The 19,443-nt window shown below is 39.9% G+C and overlaps 2 protein-coding genes across 2 annotated transcripts in view; both read right to left on the bottom strand.

Moving 5' to 3' along the window:
• Positions 1–2,912: 2,912 nt before the first annotated feature.
• prnpb (prion protein b) lies at positions 2,913–7,695 on the bottom strand. The gene is given in 4 exon segments (XM_036595876.1): positions 2,913–4,002; positions 4,005–4,094; positions 4,097–5,121; positions 7,525–7,695. Coding segments are annotated over 3 exon segments (1,692 nt in total). The 5' UTR covers position 5,121; positions 7,525–7,695; the 3' UTR covers positions 2,913–3,424.
• Positions 7,696–9,745: 2,050 nt separating this feature from the next.
• The window catches only part of si:dkey-81j8.6 (STE20-like serine/threonine-protein kinase), a 30,562-nt gene continuing 20,864 nt past the window's right edge, over positions 9,746–19,443 (bottom strand). Inside the window, exons 12-19 of the mRNA XM_036595293.1 lie at positions 18,822–18,945; positions 16,617–16,796; positions 15,827–15,956; positions 15,036–15,160; positions 14,092–14,277; positions 11,563–11,688; positions 10,717–10,830; positions 9,746–10,193 (exon numbers count right to left, since the gene is read on the bottom strand). Coding sequence (XP_036451186.1) covers positions 10,068–10,193; positions 10,717–10,830; positions 11,563–11,688; positions 14,092–14,277; positions 15,036–15,160; positions 15,827–15,956; positions 16,617–16,796; positions 18,822–18,945 — 1,111 coding nt within the window. The 3' untranslated portion in view covers positions 9,746–10,067. The remainder of the gene's footprint in view (positions 10,194–10,716; positions 10,831–11,562; positions 11,689–14,091; positions 14,278–15,035; positions 15,161–15,826; positions 15,957–16,616; positions 16,797–18,821; positions 18,946–19,443) is intronic.

The raw sequence follows: 19,443 nt of genomic DNA on the forward strand, positions 1-19,443 counted from the left end.
AAACGGGAGTCAGTATTCCAGCTGTAGTATATTTAGGTGCATATTAATATGACACTGGTGATGTTTAGCAAGAATACACTGAATAACGATGAATCTACTCATGATGCACACATTTTTAGGTTATTCTGGGGTCAAGATTTGATTAGATTAGATTTGATTAGATTTGCTGGCCTGTCTTAGACATATAACATTTTTCTAAAGATATAAACTTTTTACTGTACTGTAGTGAAATCATTAAAGCCTTACAATTTATACATTCAAATTTTAGGACACAATAATTTGCCCTCTGAGAATTAGTAAAGCAGATGAACTCCCTAAAATATCCAGTAGATGTCCAGTTTATTAATGGGGTTTTTGAAATTGTTCTGCAGCCGTTCTTGAGTGGCATAAATATCGGGATATACATTGATGTTTTGGCAATGGGACTACGGGTTATAGGGTTTTAATTAGGGATGTAAGAATACAAATTATCGTAACGTATTGTAACATAATGTATTAGAACATATCATATTGTAACATATTGTAACATATAACACTTTATTGTATAGTAATGTATTGCAATGTCTTGTGATGTATCATAACATATTGTATTGCAACATATATCATAATATATTGTAACGTATCTCATTGTATTATTATGTATTGTACTGTTTCGTATTGTAACATAGTGTATTGTACCATAATGTAACATAGCATTTTCTATTAAATTGTAAGTTAGTACCAACCTTACAATCTGATTGGCTGAGAAGTGTTCTAAGTGAAGTGTTATCACAAATATCAGCACAGCTTTTTCACACCGAAACCGTATCACTCCGCTGACGCATTGCAAAGTAACAAGTGACACGTTGCTGAGAAACAACAAGCTTTATAAAAACAAACCTTAGTTGTTTTGTATTTGTGCTTGTTCAAAATGAGAAACTGATACAATTGATTTGTACTGGCTAGAAACAGAGCACAACTGGCTAGAAACAGTACAATTCACCAAACAAAATGGGCTACAAAGTGCTTTACAGACACAGTACCACAAAAGGTGAGCCATACAGTATCAACAGTTATCTTGGACTGCGCACAGGGCTCAACAGGCCAGGGCAGGGGCCGCAACCCAAATGTTAAGAAGAGCCATTTTGTCCTTTCAACAAAACCACACTACCTTGAGAGATACATTTTATGTCCATTTTACCATCTTGGCTGTAAATTTGTCTCAGTACATTCTAATGTGCTAGTATAGGCTAAAAACTATAATATAACAAAAACGCAGACTTACTTCGCTTTGCTTTAAGCTTTAGCTCAGCTATAGGTGCTTTTCTCGCATCTTTGACAGGAGACTTTTCCTCAAAAGTAGAATAGTTTCTCTCAACATTCGACTTTTACGAGGCCGAAGTCAGCTTCTCATTCGCCAGCTTCTTCCACCTTAAATTAAGAATGTAACTTTAAATTAAGAATGTAACACCATTTAAGGGAAAATTTGATCAAGAAACGGACTTCAATCTCGTGACTTTTTAGTGTTTGACAACTTTCGCTGCAGATTAAATGTATCAGGAAACCAGCTGGAGTGATTATAAATGCAAATATGTCCATTTGTCTCCAAATTATCAATGTTTGTCTGAAATCTTTCTCTTTGCCTTTTCGTTGGCTACTAGCTAGGTGAGACTGTTGTCTGTGTTGCTATGGTAACCAGCAATCTGCGCTGATTTTCAGGGTTAAAGAGTGAATTAGCAGTTACACATTAACTCCAGTGTTTAAGACAATTTATTGCTTTATTTTACTGTAAAGGAGGATTTTTTTCTAATTCTGCTGTGGAGCCACAACAGGGCAGTAAAAGAGCCGCATTGCAGACCCCTGGGCTAGCGAATTATTATACTTGCATAGCAACAACTCAGTTATTGTGGAACTACTTTTTGACAGAAAGTATTGTCAGTAGGCCTTCGACCTCGTGCCTGCGACCAAATCACAGTCGTGATGTTATTCGCAATAACTCACTCTTTCTCGTGTTCTATTGCTTAAGTAACATTTCATAACATCACATTATATTATAACATATCATTACATATTGTATTTTAACATACTGTAATCTATTGCAGCGGATTTTTAAATTATCGCAATGCCATGTATTCTGGTTTTACATATCATATTTTAATGCATGGTTTTGTATCGTTTCATGGTTAGTGCTTTATCTCACAGCTAGTGTGCTACCTCTGGGCGCTATTAAAGCACAGTTTTTATTTAGTGTGCTGCTATGAAACTAGCCTGAATGAATCAGGCTAAACCCCAGTGCACAGTTCTAAACTGAGCCAAAAATGCTATGATCATATAATAAATGTATGTATCTAGCACAACAACCAGTCTGACTTATACATACTACTGTTTATTGATAAATACATGAGACAACCACTACAGTGCCAAACAGTCAGTAAAGATAGAGAAAATCATGCAGTCTTACAGTATGTACAGAGTTACATATGAACAGCATATCTTCATTAAGGTTTCAGTGCAAATCTGTGATTACTGGAGAAAGTGCAGCAGTTTCTTGAGAGTTTGCTGATAATACTGAGATGAAGAGGGAGGAACTTCAGGCACAGCATAAACTTTTGCATAATATTTTAGCCATACTACAGCAGTACTGAGATTAATATTTAGGTATATAAATATTGTGTATACAGAATTCTTATCAATATTTATCTTTAAGAGAATTAATACTTGACGAGTATTTATCTTTGGCTGAATAAAACAGTCACCTGTGGAATGTTTGAGGCTAGAAGTAATAAAGTGCTGACTGAAAGTAATCAGTTCATGGCTTAAAATTGAAATAAGTACCTTAAAGGTAATTTTTCAAGATTTCTGCATTATTAAGTGGTTAAAATGTAAACAGAGTCGTTCAGAGTGGTTTGGTGTGATGCTCTGTTCTGGAGAAGCTTACTGAGTCAGAATTGTTCACAGTGGTGGTGATAGGAACCAGATGTCCATCTCTAAAATCTCCCTCACAGAAAGTTATTACATGAATTGGTTATGAATATTAATTATACAATCAAACACCAGTGGGGTTGACTTAAAGTAAGGACAATATTTAGGAGATTTAGTCTAGTTAGGATGTTTGTGTAATACTGTTCTCTTATCTGGAGTTAATGATAAGATTATAAAGTTAGGAACTGTTATTCTGTGACAGCTGCTGTCCTAAATTCAGTATGTACTTAAGTTGTCATGCTGACTAAACAGACAAAATATGTGTTCAGACTTAAGAAGTTTCCATAACACAGTGTTCGGTGTTCTTAATGGCTTGATTCAGGTGTATAAGGATTTGTGGCAGTGTGACAATGTGGACCATCCTGTGAGCCCCAAGGACTGGTTTAAAAAACACTGTGTTGGAACAGGAGCAAAATTAATGTGTTCTGTAGTCCCTGTGAGGCTTGAGCAGGACAGTGCTACTTCACTGCAGCAGGAGGGCGCTGCTAAGGGCCATAATGATGGTCATGAGAACTAGGTGGGGACCTGAGGAGGAGCATCCGTTTTGGCCACCTCTGCTGTCACTTTTGGGTCTTTCTCCTGTATGCTTCTGCAGGAAGCTCTTGGAGTACACTATATACAACTCCACACACTTCCGAGCCTTCATCTGCTGGATGAGTGCAGGGTACCCAATCTCCATGATGCTCACTGTGTTGTCATCGCTCTCCTGGAGCTCTGCAGGCACTGGGATGTCTGACTTGGTGCCACTCTCCTCAGGGCCAGTTGTCTCAAGAGTGCCATTAGCAAGAGCAGGAGATTGAGGGGTGGATTCATTTCTTTGGACGTTGTTAATGCCACGCTCTGCAGGGCCACTTCTCTCCAGAGTGCCAGACGCAAGAGCAGAAGATCCAGAGATGGGATCATCTCTCTGGATGTGGCTGACCTTTGTGTCCTGGTCTTGCAGGAGGTCAGTTCTGTTCATGCATGTGTCCATGTATTTCTCATAGCTCTGAGCCTCAGATGGGGGCTTGAACACGTTGTCCTGTCCATAGTCGTTTTTGTGGTTGATTTGGTGGCTGATTTGGTGGCTGATTTGGTGGCTGATTTGGTGCCGTAGTGGTGGTACATGTAGTGGTTGTAGTGATGCTCCTCTTCGGACTGCTGAACCTGATGTGGGGCCTTGGGAAGTGGCCCAGGCCGTAACCCACTGCCATCCCTGCCACTGCTCCAGCTCCAGCTGCCAGCGCTGCCTTTTTCCCAAAACCTTTGGACTTCAATGAGGGAGCGTAACCCATGCTCTGCACCGAATGTGAAAAAGGGGAACCACCAATTCCATGCCCTTTACCTCCAAACCCACCCCCAAATCCACCTCCATAGCGAGGACTAAGGATCTTGTTGTTGGGGTTCCAGTTGGGATAAGCCCCGCCTATGGACGGGTAACCACCTGGGTATCCCCCTGGCTGGCCTCCTGTTCTCACTGGGTATCCACCAGCTGGGTAGCCTCCCCCCACAGGGTACTGGTTAGGATATCCTCCTGGGTTTACACCTCCTCTTGCAGGATACTGTCCTCCAGCTGGGTAACTCCCTCCTGCAGGGTACTGGTTGGGATACCCTCCAGGGCTGGAACCCCCTCGTCCTGGATACTGGCCTCCCGCTGGGTAACTCCCACCAGCAGGGTAGCTACCACCTGCAGGGTACTGGTTGGGATACCCTCCAGGGCTGGAACCCCCTCTTCCTGGATACTGGCCTCCCGCTGGGTAACTCCCACCCGCAGGGTAGCTGCCACCTGCCGGGTACTGGTTGGGATACCCTCCAGGACTGGAACCCCCTTGTCCAGGATACTGACCTCCGGCTGGGTAACTCCCACCAGCTGGAGGGTACTGCTTTGGATACCCTGCTGGACTACCACCCCCCTGTCCGGGATACTGGCCTCCAGCTGGATAACTTCCACCAGCAGGGTACTGATGGGCCTTTGTGTTGGATCCCTGTGCTGGCTTTACAGATGAAGACGTGCTTTTACCAGAGGACGAAGATGTTCCTTTACTAGATGATGAAGAAGACGTAGTTTTTGTGGAAGAGGTTTTTTTGCTTACAGATCCTCCTTTCCTTCCTGCTGATGCGTTGTGCAGCACTGCCATGAAAGCCAGACAGAGCACTGTATAATGGCACAGCTGCCCCATCCTGTAATAAAAGGTGGATACTTTATGTTAAGTGGTTAATGATTTTAAACTGATTACGATCGATTAGACTTTCCCAAAAAAGACTGTTTAAGACTAGCATCGATATTACACAATGTGCAATGTACATTAAAAATTAGTGAGCGCAAACTTATTAGCTCATGTTTACTGTCAAGTTTATACTATACTTTCTTAGAATTCAGCAATAATAAAAGGCAAAAGTTGAAGTAAGTTACAAGCCCCAAAGACATTTTTTGATATAGTTTAGGACTGTACACCACACAGTGATTACAGTTTTACATATTACTTTATATTACTTTTCTGTCTAAAAGCTACCCATGTATTTGTGTGGGTTTATATACCAAAAATGGTCATGGATTATTTTTACAGTTTGGGGAACTTCCTGTTCCAACATGGCTGCGCACCAGTGCACAAAGCAAGGTCCATAAAGACATGGATGAGCGAGTTTGGTGTGGAAGAACTTGACTGGCCTGTACAGAGTCCTGACCTCAACCCGATAAAACACCTTTGGGGTGAATTAGAGCGGAGACTGCGAGCCAGACCTTCTCGTCCAACATCAGTGTCTGACCTCACAAATGCGCTTCTGGAAGAATGGTCAAAAATTCCCATAAACACACTCCTAAACCTTGCGGAAAGCCTTCTCAGAAGAGTTGAAGCTGTTATTGCTGCAAAGGGTGGGCCGACATCATATTAAACCCTATGGATTAAGAATGGGATGTCACTCAAGTTCATATGTGTGTGACAGCAGATGAGTGAATACTTTTGGCAATATAGTGTATCTGGAAAAAAAAAGTGAATTTGGATTTTTTTCACTTAAAATTGTATTAGTACTTTCATGCTCTGCTTTTATTTTTGTCTTCTTATTGCCAGTGAATTTGTATATTGTACATGCAGAACATATCGAATTCTACAAATATAAAATCAACATCAGAGCAACATCTGACAGCGCTTAAACAGAACACAGAAGAGCAACACATTCAAAACACCTCAGCGAGCTAAGACAAAATAAAATCAAAATAAAATAAGAAGGACATAATCTTTATTATTATTAAAACCTTCTTTATTATTAATGTAAGTCAATGAAACCTGAATGTTTTCCAAGTTACTTGGAAAACATTCGGATTCCATTGACTTACATTAATAATAAAGCATGTTTTTGTTTCTACTGTATAGTTGTATCATTTTGGAGATATGACAGCAGCCATATACACATTCCGAAGCACACACACCTTTGTTTCTGTGAATTGTGGGGACATTACATAGACTTCCATTCATTCTCTGGAGACTTACCCGAAGGATAACCAAAAGTAGTACTAGCCTAACCCTAAACCCTTCCAAACATTTTTCAAAGAAGGCCAGATCAGACCAAGTACCTGAGATTTCAAATATTATTCAAAAATGTTTTTTTAAATATAAAAAATACCATGTAGAGCAGTTAATCGAACCACGTGTTGCTGACAATCCATTCTGAGAATGCATGACCCCTTTAAGGCATATAAATCTGCCGCATGCTGGTCAGATTGAAATGTATCAGTGCATTTGGATCTGAGCTTTCTGTGAGCTACTGTGTTTCCTATCACTGTACAAATTATGCACAAGGCCTCATTTATTGCTGGAGAGCTCATCCAGAGCCAATCTGTATTGAAAAATGATATAACAAATTACTGATTTGTTTATTCAGAGTAACAACAGAACGTGACTAATGTACTAAGTATATTCTAATTCTTCTGAGACTGAGACTAAACAAACACGGTAAAATTTCAGAGTTAAGATGTTTCTGTAATACAAACCACTCTGAATGACTCTGTTTACATCTTAACCGTTTAATTATGCAGAAATTTTGAAAAGTCGATGCAGTTCCCCTTTAAGAAGAGGGACAGGTGAGAAAATGAAGTTAACAACAGGGCTTATTCTAGGGGCTTATTAGTGACGTTATTGTAGTATCAAATAACATCTTCGAGGCAGTTAATTTGGAGGGTGCCCAACTCCCATCATTAGCTCTGGCCACGCCCAACCACATTTATTAGCATTCAGTGTTTGTTTTTTCCATTATCGACCAATAAACAAAGCAAAAGAAATCGATATCTTTATGAATGTACTGAAATTTAAAGCCCTGACATTATAATCACATTGTTCATGTTTTTAATCGAATTCGTTTGTTTCTTGCGCTGCCTTTAGCTTCTTATTCGAATTTTCCGTTCCACCTTAAATGGTGCTGCAGTAACTGGTGCACCATTTAAGGTGAAACGGAAAATTCGAAAAAGAAGCTAAACGGAGCTAAATCCCATGATCAATTTTAGGCTGGTTTACAGAGCCTAATCTTTCCCAGATCTTTCTCTGCTAATATATGCGTTTTAAATCAGCCATAATAATTCATTTTTCCTACCTTATAGCTAAGTAAGAAACTTCCTCCGTGGTACTGAATGTGTTTCCCAAAGTCTGTCAGCTCCTTACTGGAAATTGCCCGTCTTGCTCTTTGTTTTGAGGCGGGGTGTGCTTCAATGCACTGGGTGGCTGTTCCAAATCCCTCCCTCCCCACTGCCCCTTCACTGCTTCACATCTAGGTATCATCCACCATCATTTTTCCCAGAGCTTTACCAGCTTTCCCCACCAGAGGAGCTCACGACAGGCTTCCCTGGCCACAGAGCCTGCAAGTTTATGATTATAAACATGATATGGAGCTTACTGGACTTCTGGAGGGGTGGTCAATACCCTTAGAAAAAAAGAACTAAAAACTGTTAGAACCGGATACATACAAGGAATTTGTCTTGGTGAGTCACACATGTTGAAAGGGAGAGGTAAAATAAAATATGATAAATAGAATATAGAATAAAGAATGTTAAAAAACATAGATGTACATATGAGACGTGTGTATATCTGGACTTATGCAGATATGAATGTCTGTACATATGCAGGTCAAGTAGACATGTACTGTAAAATATGCCATAAAATCTATCAAATACAGAACATTACAGAGTGATATGAACATTTATAAAGATTTACTTGTGCAGTAGTGTGAATAAGCCTCATGCTACAGGAGGAGTTATACTGCATCCACGTTTTGCTTCTTTAGTTCAGAACTGTAGCTGCTAACAACACTGGAAGTCAATAGTCACCAAAACTGTTTCCACACGATGTCTGACTTGTAATAATACAACACATTCTCCATCAATCTGAAGAACCTTTTCACCATGCAAAGAACCCTTAAGCATGAAATTGTACCTTATAGAACCCTTGAAGAACTATCTTTTTTAAGAGTGTAGTGTAATGGTTCTATAGGGCACCAAAAAGGGTTCCTCTATTGACACAAGCATGACACTGTAACAATAGCAGAACCCTTTTTGGTGCTATACAGAACCATATACAACACATTCTCCATCAACCTGAAGAACCTTTTCACCGTGCAAAGAACCCTTAAGCATGAAATTGTACCTTATAGAACCCTTGAAGAACCATCTTTTTTAAGAGTGTAGTGTAATGGTTCTATAGGGCACCAAAAAGGGTTCCTCTATTGACTCAAGCATGACATGGTAACAATAGCAGAACCCTTTTGGTGCTATACAGAACCATATACAACACATTCTCCATCAACCTGAAGAATCTTTTCACCATGCAAAGAACCCTTAAGCATGAAATTGTACCTTATAGAACCCTTGAAGAACCGTGTTTTTTAGGAGTGTAGTGTAATGGTTCTATAGGGCACCAAGAAGGATTCCTCTGTGGACACTAGCATAACATTGTAACAATAGCAGAACCCTTTTTGGTGCTATATAGAACAATATTCAATGCATTCTCTATCACTCTGAAGAACATGTTCACCATGCAAAGAACCATCTAAGCATGCAAATGGTTCTTTGAGTGTTCAGGGTTCTATATAGCACCACTGTCTCTACTAAAGAACCCTTGAAGAACCATGTTTTTAAGAGGGTATACGGGCCTTTAAGCAATCAAGTCTTCTGTTTATAGCAGCTGCTGTTTTTTACTGTGCTGTCACTTTTTGACATAAACATTTCATTTGCACTGCTGATAATGCTAAAATATACTTTCATGGGATAGTCTGTAATACTTGTGTTACTGTTTTGAATACATCTTATTTTAATTTTAATACTAAAGGAGCCATGAACAACCAGATTACTGCTTAGCCAACGTCAACCTGCCCCTTTTAGTCCAAATTGTGCAGTAACTTACTGTAAATACATCCACAGCTACATAACCACACACAATGCACAGCATATAACAGTAAAAACTGTAAATATGTATACAGTAGTTTGCTGTGAATTTTTGCTCTAACTATAAATTGCACTATAATTTAACCTGTATTTTACAGTATTGAAAATGACAACTCTGTGATCATCATCATTTATAGTTTGGATATTTGCCCTGTGCTAATCTTTCCATTTTAAATGAGTTATTTTTCATTTCACTGTCTTACAACAGTTAATGTGAGGAAGTGCTTTTCCGATAAGCTCCATCCACTCTTTCCTGGAAATTGCTTTGTTTTGGGGAGTGGAGGACACATTAGAAAATCTAATCTGTATGTCGTGAATCACACAGTTAGACGTGCGCTTGTGAAACATAGAAAATGAAGTACATCTCAAAAGAACATATATGGGTGTAAAATACTTTAATTTTCCCTCAGGTTTTTCCTTTTTAAACAAATAAGCTTAGATTTGAGTACTAATTAAATGACTAATTCAATATCTATATATACATATGTTTACATGTGTCCATAACATCTTCATTGCAATATAGAAATGCAGCACTGAGCTTGTTCTGCATCTGGACAAACTGAGGTTGTGCATTAGAGTACATCTAAGATTGACCAATAAAAAATATGTACATATTTAAAGATACATTTTACATTAAAAATGTTTCAGATGTGCTGTGGCAAGTGCACAGTGTTCTCCATGCTGTTTGTAATGTCCTTATTTAAGAGAAACTGAGGCTGGGAAAGAATCTGGAGCGTCGCGCTTGATGTCGAGATTCAGGCTCACTGCCTCTTCTTCTGCTTCCTTCATATTCTCTCCTTCTACGAGCCAGATCCTCTTCTAATGCCTGCACACACATAAACGTATAAAAATCATAAACGCATGTTTATATCAAATTCCATCACTTTAGACCAAACTTAAACTGTCGCATTAACTTTTCAGACTAAAAGCTTCCACTAACTGACCACTTTATTAGAAACACCCACCTTGTGCTTCCACTAGCCAGCCGCTTTATTAGAAACACCCACCTTGTGCTTCCACGACTGGCCACTTTATTAGAAACACCCACCTTGTGCTTCCACTGACTGGCTGCTTTATTAGAAACACCTACCTTGTGCTCCACTAACTTGCCACTTTAATAGAAACACCTACCTTGTGCCTCCACTGACTGGCCACTTTATTAGAAGCAACTGCTTTTGCTTCTACTCACTGTGGTCAGAAACTGACCACTGATGAAGGACAGGAGGTTGATTAACACAATCTGTACATCAACAGATGTTCTACAGTCTCTAACTGAACACCAGCACGGTGGAGCTACAAGAGATTGCCAGATTGTATTTCACATCCACGTTCTCATTATCTCCCTTTACCTCTTTCCTGCAGGCTAGTTTATCCCTCCATTCGTTCAGCTCCAGTGTGTGTTCATCTTCCAGGCATTTGATCTTCTTCTTCTCCATCTCCACCAGGACCTGCAGCTTCTCGTTCTGAAACACAGAATGCACATTGTGCACTTGAACGCACCTCACAGAGTAAAATAATAAGCACCATAGCTGTCAGCAGCGCACAAAAGTAATAAATAATGAGTTTAAAGTTTGAAAGTGCAGCTTGTCAGATTACATGAAACCAATCTTCAGACGAGACTTTTTTAACCATATTTTCTCTCTGACTTCCAGCCATACATCTCAGACATGTTCAAAGAATATTAACCAAGTAGGTGTCTTAGATTTGTGAATATAGCAAAGCTAGTAGAGCTAGTAGAGTCCAAACTAGCCTGTCCTTTTTTGTTTTTTATTTATTTTGCTTTTATGTTTTTTTTGTGTGTGCTTTTAATTAGTTTTAAAGCTATTGCACTTTGTATCTTTCAGTACTTTATTTTTCATTTTATGTTATTGTTTTTAAGCACTTAATTATTCCTTTTTAATGTTCCTTTTGCTGTTATTTACATGTATCTAAATAAGCTTGCTCTGCCACAGACCTCTGAAGTCACACGTTATTCTCTAGTTTATCTTGTGCCCATATTAAAAGAACATTTTCTTCACAAACTTTTAAACTTAAGCTTGAGAAGCTGTTAAATTCTTAGGTATTTAGGATCCATGCAGATGACACTGATACCACACTGAGCCCTCTGCCTGTCTACAGGAGCGCCCTTCACCTCCCACCTCCCCATAAACCAGTCTGTCAGAATGCTGGTTTAAATGCATAAGAAGCTGGTTAACCTGCAGCTGCTGGAGCTCAGCGGCGTTAGTGTCACACTGTTCCTGCGCCTCCTTCAGCTGTTTCTCCTGGGTCTCCTGCAGTCTAATGCGCTCCTGCTTCTGCCTGGACTCCTCCTCGGATAGAAACTGACGCACAACAGACACCACATAAAGAAAAAGAGGATGTTTTATTATAATATATTAGTTTTATTATAATATATTATTCAACAGTGTTCCTCTATCGGTTCAACTCTTAATGACTAAATATACACTTCATACTTCCACTTTAACTTTACTGAACTGTATGATGTGGTGTAAAATATAATATAATATAAAAGACTATAGTACAGACAAAATTGTGATTTCGGGACAGCTTCTAATTTTTTTAGCTATGCTGATGTAGAGGGCGCTCCCGAGCGAGTCCAAAATGAATGGGTTAGGATGGAGCGTTTCAGCAAAATCATAGTTTATAAATGCTTAAATATTTTTAATGTAAAAGAATCCATTTATTTCCTGAACACAGAATAGCATAAAACATTTTAACACTGTTGTTATATTTTTAAGAGCTTTCAAACTCACGTTATAGGGGTTTAAAACAGCGCCTCATGTACGTTAATGACATCAGTGAGTGCGAACAGCTAATGAGCTGCTCCACTGCTCCGGCAATCGATCAGCACTCAGTACCAGTAATGCTAACTAATCAGCACTCAGTAGCAGTAATGTTAGCTCCCTGCTAGCCAAAACCCATTTGCTGTAGAAAAAAGGAAACATACATGTGAGAGAGGCAGTTTTTTAGGAATATACTTTTCCATCAGCTAGTGAACTAGTGAGCTAATTAGTGAGCTACGCAAACTTTTTGAGAACACAAGCTCATGATTAAATACACTTTTTGAGTAAAAGCTTCGCCTGAGGAAGCTAAATTAAGGTCATTTGAGGCTGAAACATGGAGCCATTGGAACACAGAGCTGTTTCCTAGAAATTTCACTGAGGGGCCCTGAGAACAATGGACTGTTTACAAAATTACACAGAGGGAAGACCAGGCCAGGGAATATGGGGCAGTTTCCTAAAAATTCAAAGAAAAAACTTGAAGGGGAATTTGGCTTATTGCTGCATTCCAGTGGTGTCTGAAATTGGGATATATCAGTTTTCCCACTTGTGCTCAAAGTCATATTTACAACGGGTATACTCAGATTTCTACACTCTTAGAAAATGATGGTTCTTCAAGGGCTCTTTATTAAAGAAAACAGCTCTAAATAGAAGTTTATTTTTTTTATATATTTATTTATATGGCGCTTTTTATTTCAACAGGCGTCACATAGCGGCTTAAACAGCAGCAGCAGAGCCATGAACACTCAAAGAACCCTCTTCATGATTAAAGAGTTCTTTGTATTATAAAAGGGCTCCTCAGATTGATGGAAAATGTGCATGAATTTGCTGTAGATGTTCCTATGTAGAACCTTTTTGAAAAGGGTTTTATATAGCACCCAAAAGGGTTCTTCTATTATTACCCCAGAACAATAGAAGAACCCGTTTGGGTGCTATATAGAACCCATTTCAAATAGGTTCTATATAGAACCATCTACAGCACATTCTCCTGAAAACCCCTTTCATAATGCAAAGAACTCATTAATCACGCAAAGGGTTATTTGAGTGTTCATGGTTCCCCATTTTCTTTACTAAAGAACCCTTGAAGCACCATCTTTTTTTAAATTAAATTTTTTTTTTGCATAATTAAGTGGTTCTTCAGATTGATGGAGAATGTGCTGTAGATGGTTCTATGAGTGTTCATGGTTCTATATAAAACCACTTTCTTTACTGAAGAACCCTTGAACAGCCATCATTTTTAAGTGTGTAGATGATACAAGTTTAGAAGATGTGACATAAAACATGACCTTTAACCTTCTGCATGAGTGAAAAGCGCTAAACTTGTAGTGAATGTAAAAAAATGTATAATTGACATGTTTCTGTTAGATCTGTGTGATGAACACAGCAAAGAAAAAGCTGGATTGTGTTCTCCAGATCTCTGTGCTTTTTTTCGTGTGTTGGGCGTATCTATGAACAGAGTGGAGTCATATTTACCATCTGGTATATAAAACCTTCCGATGTCAGATGACACCCAAACACAGCATAAGTTTCTATGAAGTCCCAGGTGGTTGCTAATGTGTCGCTGGGTTGTTGCTGTGATATCCACTGGGTTATTATGTTGTTGCCAAACCTTTGCTATGGTATTCCAGATGGTTGCTAAAGTGTAGCTATGGTACCCCACGTAGTTGCTAAGGTGTTGCTTGGTCCATTGCTATGTTATTCCAGATGGTTGCTACAGTGTTTCTAGGCTGTTGCTATGGCATCCAGGGGTTTATTACGGTGTTGCAAGGCCACTGCTTTGTTATCCCAGATGGGAGAAAAAAGCACAGAATAGTAAAACGAGGAACAGTCATTTAATAAAGGTCCCAGGGAACATAGAGACAACCCCAAGATTTTTAGGAGGGGTGATTCTATTAGTTTTAAGGTGAATGTTAATGTTATTACGCCTTTAGCATGCTAGCATACCTGTGTGATTTTCTGCCTCTGTTCGGGTCCGGTTAGCCCCTGCTTCCTCAGCTCCTGTCTGTACTGGTTCAGTCTGGCCTTGGCCTCGGCCCGCTGGGCTTTGTGGAATCGAGCTCTCTCCTGAGTCTGAGCGGACTTTTGCTCCTCCAGCAGAGCCTGATGGAACCGGGATGCACGGTCCATATCCTACCAAAAACAAGAGAGATAATATTAATAATAATAATAATAATAATAACAATAATGTACAACTAATGCATAAATTCCAACTATACAATCTGTTAAAAACTGTTGTCATATCCTTTTTTTTCATCTTACTTGCATCATTAAACTGAATATAATAAACAACAGTGGTCATCTTAATCAAAGCTGGTGGAACAATTTTTGTTTTTGCTGGAAGAAATCACCAATATTAAAAAGATCTGTGTTCTGTTGCTTACATAATTTTGATTGATTTTTAGCCTTAACTGACATTCATGAATAAAGACTTGCATAAAGTGGCTTGTGAACATCTCTGCAATTCACACATCTTCTAAGCCACTTCTTCTTCTGGGTCACGGTGGGGTGCTGGAGCCTATCCCAGCTGTTATTGGGCAGAAGGCAGGATACACCCTGGACAGGTCGCCAGTCCATCGCAGGGCAGACAGACAGACATACAAATTCACTCACACTCAGGGGCAATTTAGCATGTCCAATTGGCCTGACTGCATGTCTTTGGACTGTGGGAGGAAACCCACTCAGACACGGGGAGAACATGCAAACTCCACACAGAAAGGACCCTGGTTGCCCGGCCGGGGAATCAAATCCAGGCCCTTCTTGCTGTGAGGCAACAGCGCTACCCACCATGCCGCCATCTCCGCAATTCACTTTCTCATAAAAAATAAGATGTTCATGTTTATTTTTATAAATTCAATGCTTCCAAACCTCCCGGACACCGGCACCCTTACCTTGCTGTGTCTTTTGCTGAGCTGCTGCCGTTGTAGAGAGTACTGCTCCTTCACCTGCTGCTTAAACAAGTGGTATTTCTCCTGCAGGTGGCGCTGTTCCAACTCCCAGATCACAGCTTCACGCGCTGCAAGAAAATATGAATTAGCCTAAGGCAGGATGATTTTAGGTGAAACCACCTCATAGACTTGGCTTGTAATTTGCTCACATTTGTTCATCAGGCTTAAGATCCTCCACAAGAGGGAGCTATTACAACTCAATTAGCTTTTGCATACTGTTTATTGTTGAAGAGAGAAAACTGGCTGGAACGCTCCAGCAGGACTGCAGTCACAGTTTTTGTGTGTGTATGAGGTAAAAGGCAGGAAACAGTGTATGAAATTATGCAAATACACAGCCTGTTCAATGCTGCAGTTGCTACAGTGCAACAGTTTACTGACAGAATATTTATTTGATCACAGTGATTATATTTCATAAGGCTGTAGAGATGGCCACAGGCAATAAGAGCACCAGGGGGCGCTATAGAAGAGTTTCACATTGATCACACAGTGTTTTCAATGAGCGTCTCTATTCTGGCTATCGTAATATCATGTACAATTCATAGTAGTTACTGAAAAAAATCATAGTAGTCATAGTAATAATAATTAATTGTAGATGTTGAATAGTAGATACCAAATACTTATAGTCATTATTGAATAAATCGTAAGGTTAATAATTGATTAAATGCCTGTAGTTGACTAAAATATTGCATTTTTAATGAAAATTTTAATTACTGTACCATAGAAACTTATTGTACCTCTCTTGAGTTGCTGAGATTTGACTGTAACCTCCCACTCCATAGAGGCCACTTTCCTCTTGTGTTCCTGCACAGCTTTTTGCAGAGCCTCGTTCAGCTCTTGCTGCTGTTTCTGCACAAACCGCTGCTCCTGCAACATAAACGGAGAGGTCACTTCAGGTCAGATCAGTTCATTTTGATTTGTTTGGCACTTTGTACACCCAAAACAGATTTCCAGAGGCTGTTCATAGGTCAGTGACTTGGTCCCTACCCCTGAGAGGTCAGTGAGGCTGCTATAAGGCCAGTGAGGTTGTTCTGAAATCAGTAAGGCTTTTTTGAGGTCAGTGTGGTGTTTAGTACCTCTTTACAGTCAGTGAGGCTGTTCTGAAATCAGTAAGGCCGTTTAGAGGTTGGTGCAGTGGTCAGTACCTCTTTAGGGTCATGAGGTTGTTCTGCGGTCAGTGCAGTGGTCAGTGCCTCTTTAGGGTCAGTGAGGTTGTTCTGAGGTCAGTGCAGTGGTCAGTGCCTCTTTAGGGCTAGTGACTCTGCTCTGAGATCAGTGCACTTGTCAGTACCTTTTTAGAGTCGGTGAGGCTGTTCTGAGGTCAGTGGGGTTGTTCTGGGATCACTGAGGTTGTTGTGAGGTTGGGGCAGTGGTCAGTACCTCTTTCAGGTCAGTGAGGTTGTTCTGAGGTCAGTGCAGTGGTCAGTACCTCTTTAGGGCCAGTGACCCTGCTCTGAAATCAGTGCAGTGGTCAGTACTTCTTTAGGGTCAGTGGCTCTGCTCTGAGATCAGTGCAGTGGTCAGTACCTCTTTAGGGTCAGCTTTGAGTGCGCTGCTCTTGCGGTTGAGCTCTTTCTCCTGTTGGGCTTTGAGGCGGCGGGCCTCCTCCTGCAGCCGTTGTGTGTGTTCAGCCTCCATCCTCCCGCTCTGCTGCTGGTACTGTTTCTCCAAACGCTCCAGCTCACCATCGTAATACTGCTTCTTGCTCTGCAGGGGGCGACATGCACTTTACTGAGCATTAAGATCTCAGAACATCTCTGATGTTTCTAATTACAGATAGTCTCCTGCCTGTTTGGAGAGTTTAAAGCAGAGGTCTTAAAATGTGGACTTTGAATCTAGTTTCCAGTCCTGGACTTTGTAATCACAAAGACGCATGGAACTAGACGGCCAATCAGTTACAGCCACAGTTCACGTAACTACCAGTTATTATGAAATCCAGAACTGAAAACTGGATTCAAGGCCTGTATTTGGAGACTTTTACTGGTTTAGCAGAAAAATCTCCCAGTTTCCTTCTGTTAGTCTAAATGTAGTCTATCAACCAAGACATGTTTGGTCTCATTAGGTTCTTCTTTAAGCACTGGGGTTACATGGCTAATGTAGATAACAATTAACAAAGAGCATGGTGTTAACTGCATACCAGGTGGAATTGTTAAATAATACACTCTAATACTCTTAATTATTAGGTTTCCGACACTATATGACACACTGCAATCTATAAATATGGACTGAAGTACATATGCAAAGCTAAAATTATGAGCAGTAATGTCAATGAAGCCTGAATTTGATCAAAACTTCAGACACTAATCATGTTTTGCGTACAGTTGGGTCTGTGCTGTGTTTGGTTGTGTAGTAAACATTGCAAGACTATTAATTTTTTCCTAGACAACCGGTCATTCAAAAAAGCATGAAAGGCATTTATTAGTTGTTTGCTGATAGTTTCTGGGGCGGCAGATGCTGCTGTTTGAGGTGTGAGATGTGACTTCAGTCTCAGAAGTACACAGACTGTGTGATGTTAACTATATGCTAAAATCACCACAGCTCTCAGAATCTCAAATCTCTCTGAGAAATTAAACTGGCTCTAGCTGTCTGCGCATCTGTGCACTGGTTTTATCAGTTTGATGGGAAAGAAGGATTTTTCAGCTAAATGCTGGTAGCAGTCAGTTGCATATCTGCATATCAGTATGCCTTTCAGAGCGAGATATAGGCAATGTCGCTGAAACAGAAAACATTCATTATAACCTGCTTTAAGTAGTTGTTTCTAAATTTTGTCTGAAGCTGTAGGTGCGTTTGCTGACCACTACTCCACTTTATTTAATCAGGTTTGTTTTAGTTGTTCAGGCTGACATGAATGTGTAGAGCTGAACTGCTGTAGGCTGAATAGACAGATGTATATAAATGTGTTGGTTTTCGTAACATCACAGAAAGAATGAATTCAAGTATTTACAGTTTAGTTTCCATATTTGAACTGTATTTACTGGGGAGTGAACATTTTGAAACTCAAGCAATGTTTATATACTACCTCAAATTCCTTTATTTAAAAAAAGTGAAGAAAATTCAGTTTTCCGCAATATGGGCCCTTTAATAAAATGTTTCTAGTCTTTCATGCAGGAATTTTCTTTATCTGTTGAAAGTAGAACAATATGCTACATAAAAAAATCAATTCAAGCTCAAAATGGATCAGCATATTGGCTGTTCACACTCACTGATGTCATACATATTACAAAGTCCTATAACTGAGGATTCAAAGTATAACAGCAGTGTAGATATATTTATTGCTTCGCTGATAAAAATCACGCAGTTGTCTGTATAGCGCCCTCTAGTGTTTGACCAACCCGGAACACATAAACAACTTCTCCTAATAGCAAATTATCTGTTTCTGTTTTCTCCTCCGGTCTGCAGTTTGGTTATCACTGTATTTTAGACACTGTCCTCCATGAGTTGACTGCTGTCCACTGCACCCTAGTCCTTATATGTCAAAATGGGGACCCTCCGGGCCAAAGTGCTGCAGAAATCGGCGTTTACCCTCATCTAACGCTCTGAATTCAGTTCATGATTAGCTGATGAGCTGAAACCAGGTGTATTTACTGAAGCACTGTGCTGATGTCTGAAATGTTTTGGCCCGCAAGGACTGACACATGTGAACTAGACTATGCAACCCCTAGTGTGTAGGCGTGTGCAGATTTTGGGGTTTGGTGTATGTTGGTGTGTATAGCTAGTTTTGGTCAGACTGACGGTCATTTCCTGTTCGATGTGGCGAAACATCTGCTCCCTCTGCTGCTGCAGTTTCTGCTCCAGCAGAGTAAACTCCCTCTGCTCCTCACGCTGAAGCAGCTTCAGAGCGTGCAGCTCCTGACGCCTACACACACACACACACACACACACAAACATGAACACATATTGATGTTCATATACACTCACAGTAAATCAAGTTACCATAGTCACAGCCCCCGTTAACAGTAAAAACTCATTTTCAGCCAATTTTAAAAACCTGTCATTCATTTAATGATTTATTTCATGCAAGCCAGAGAAAGTGCTAGTATTTCTACATGTGAACATAACTGAACTTTTAAACATGTTGGGTAACATGATATCCTGAACTAACAGCACATTATTTTACCTAACATTGATCTACTGCTGAGCTGCGCTGATAGATTCATTTCTGTACAAAAAGCCATCTTTGTATCACAGTGTATGTTTTAGAGCATACTCAGAGCACAGCATCAGAAATCAGACAAAACAGACTCAGGTCTCAGGAAAAACACTGTCAGCTTTCATGCAATTTCACATTAGGCATGTGAAAAAAAACGGCATCAGGCTAAGTTAAGCTAAGACACTACAACCTCGGATGGTAGAG

Source organism: Colossoma macropomum, unplaced genomic scaffold (genome assembly GCF_904425465.1).
Source record: "Colossoma macropomum unplaced genomic scaffold, Colossoma_macropomum, whole genome shotgun sequence".
NCBI lineage: Eukaryota > Metazoa > Chordata > Actinopteri > Characiformes > Serrasalmidae > Colossoma > Colossoma macropomum.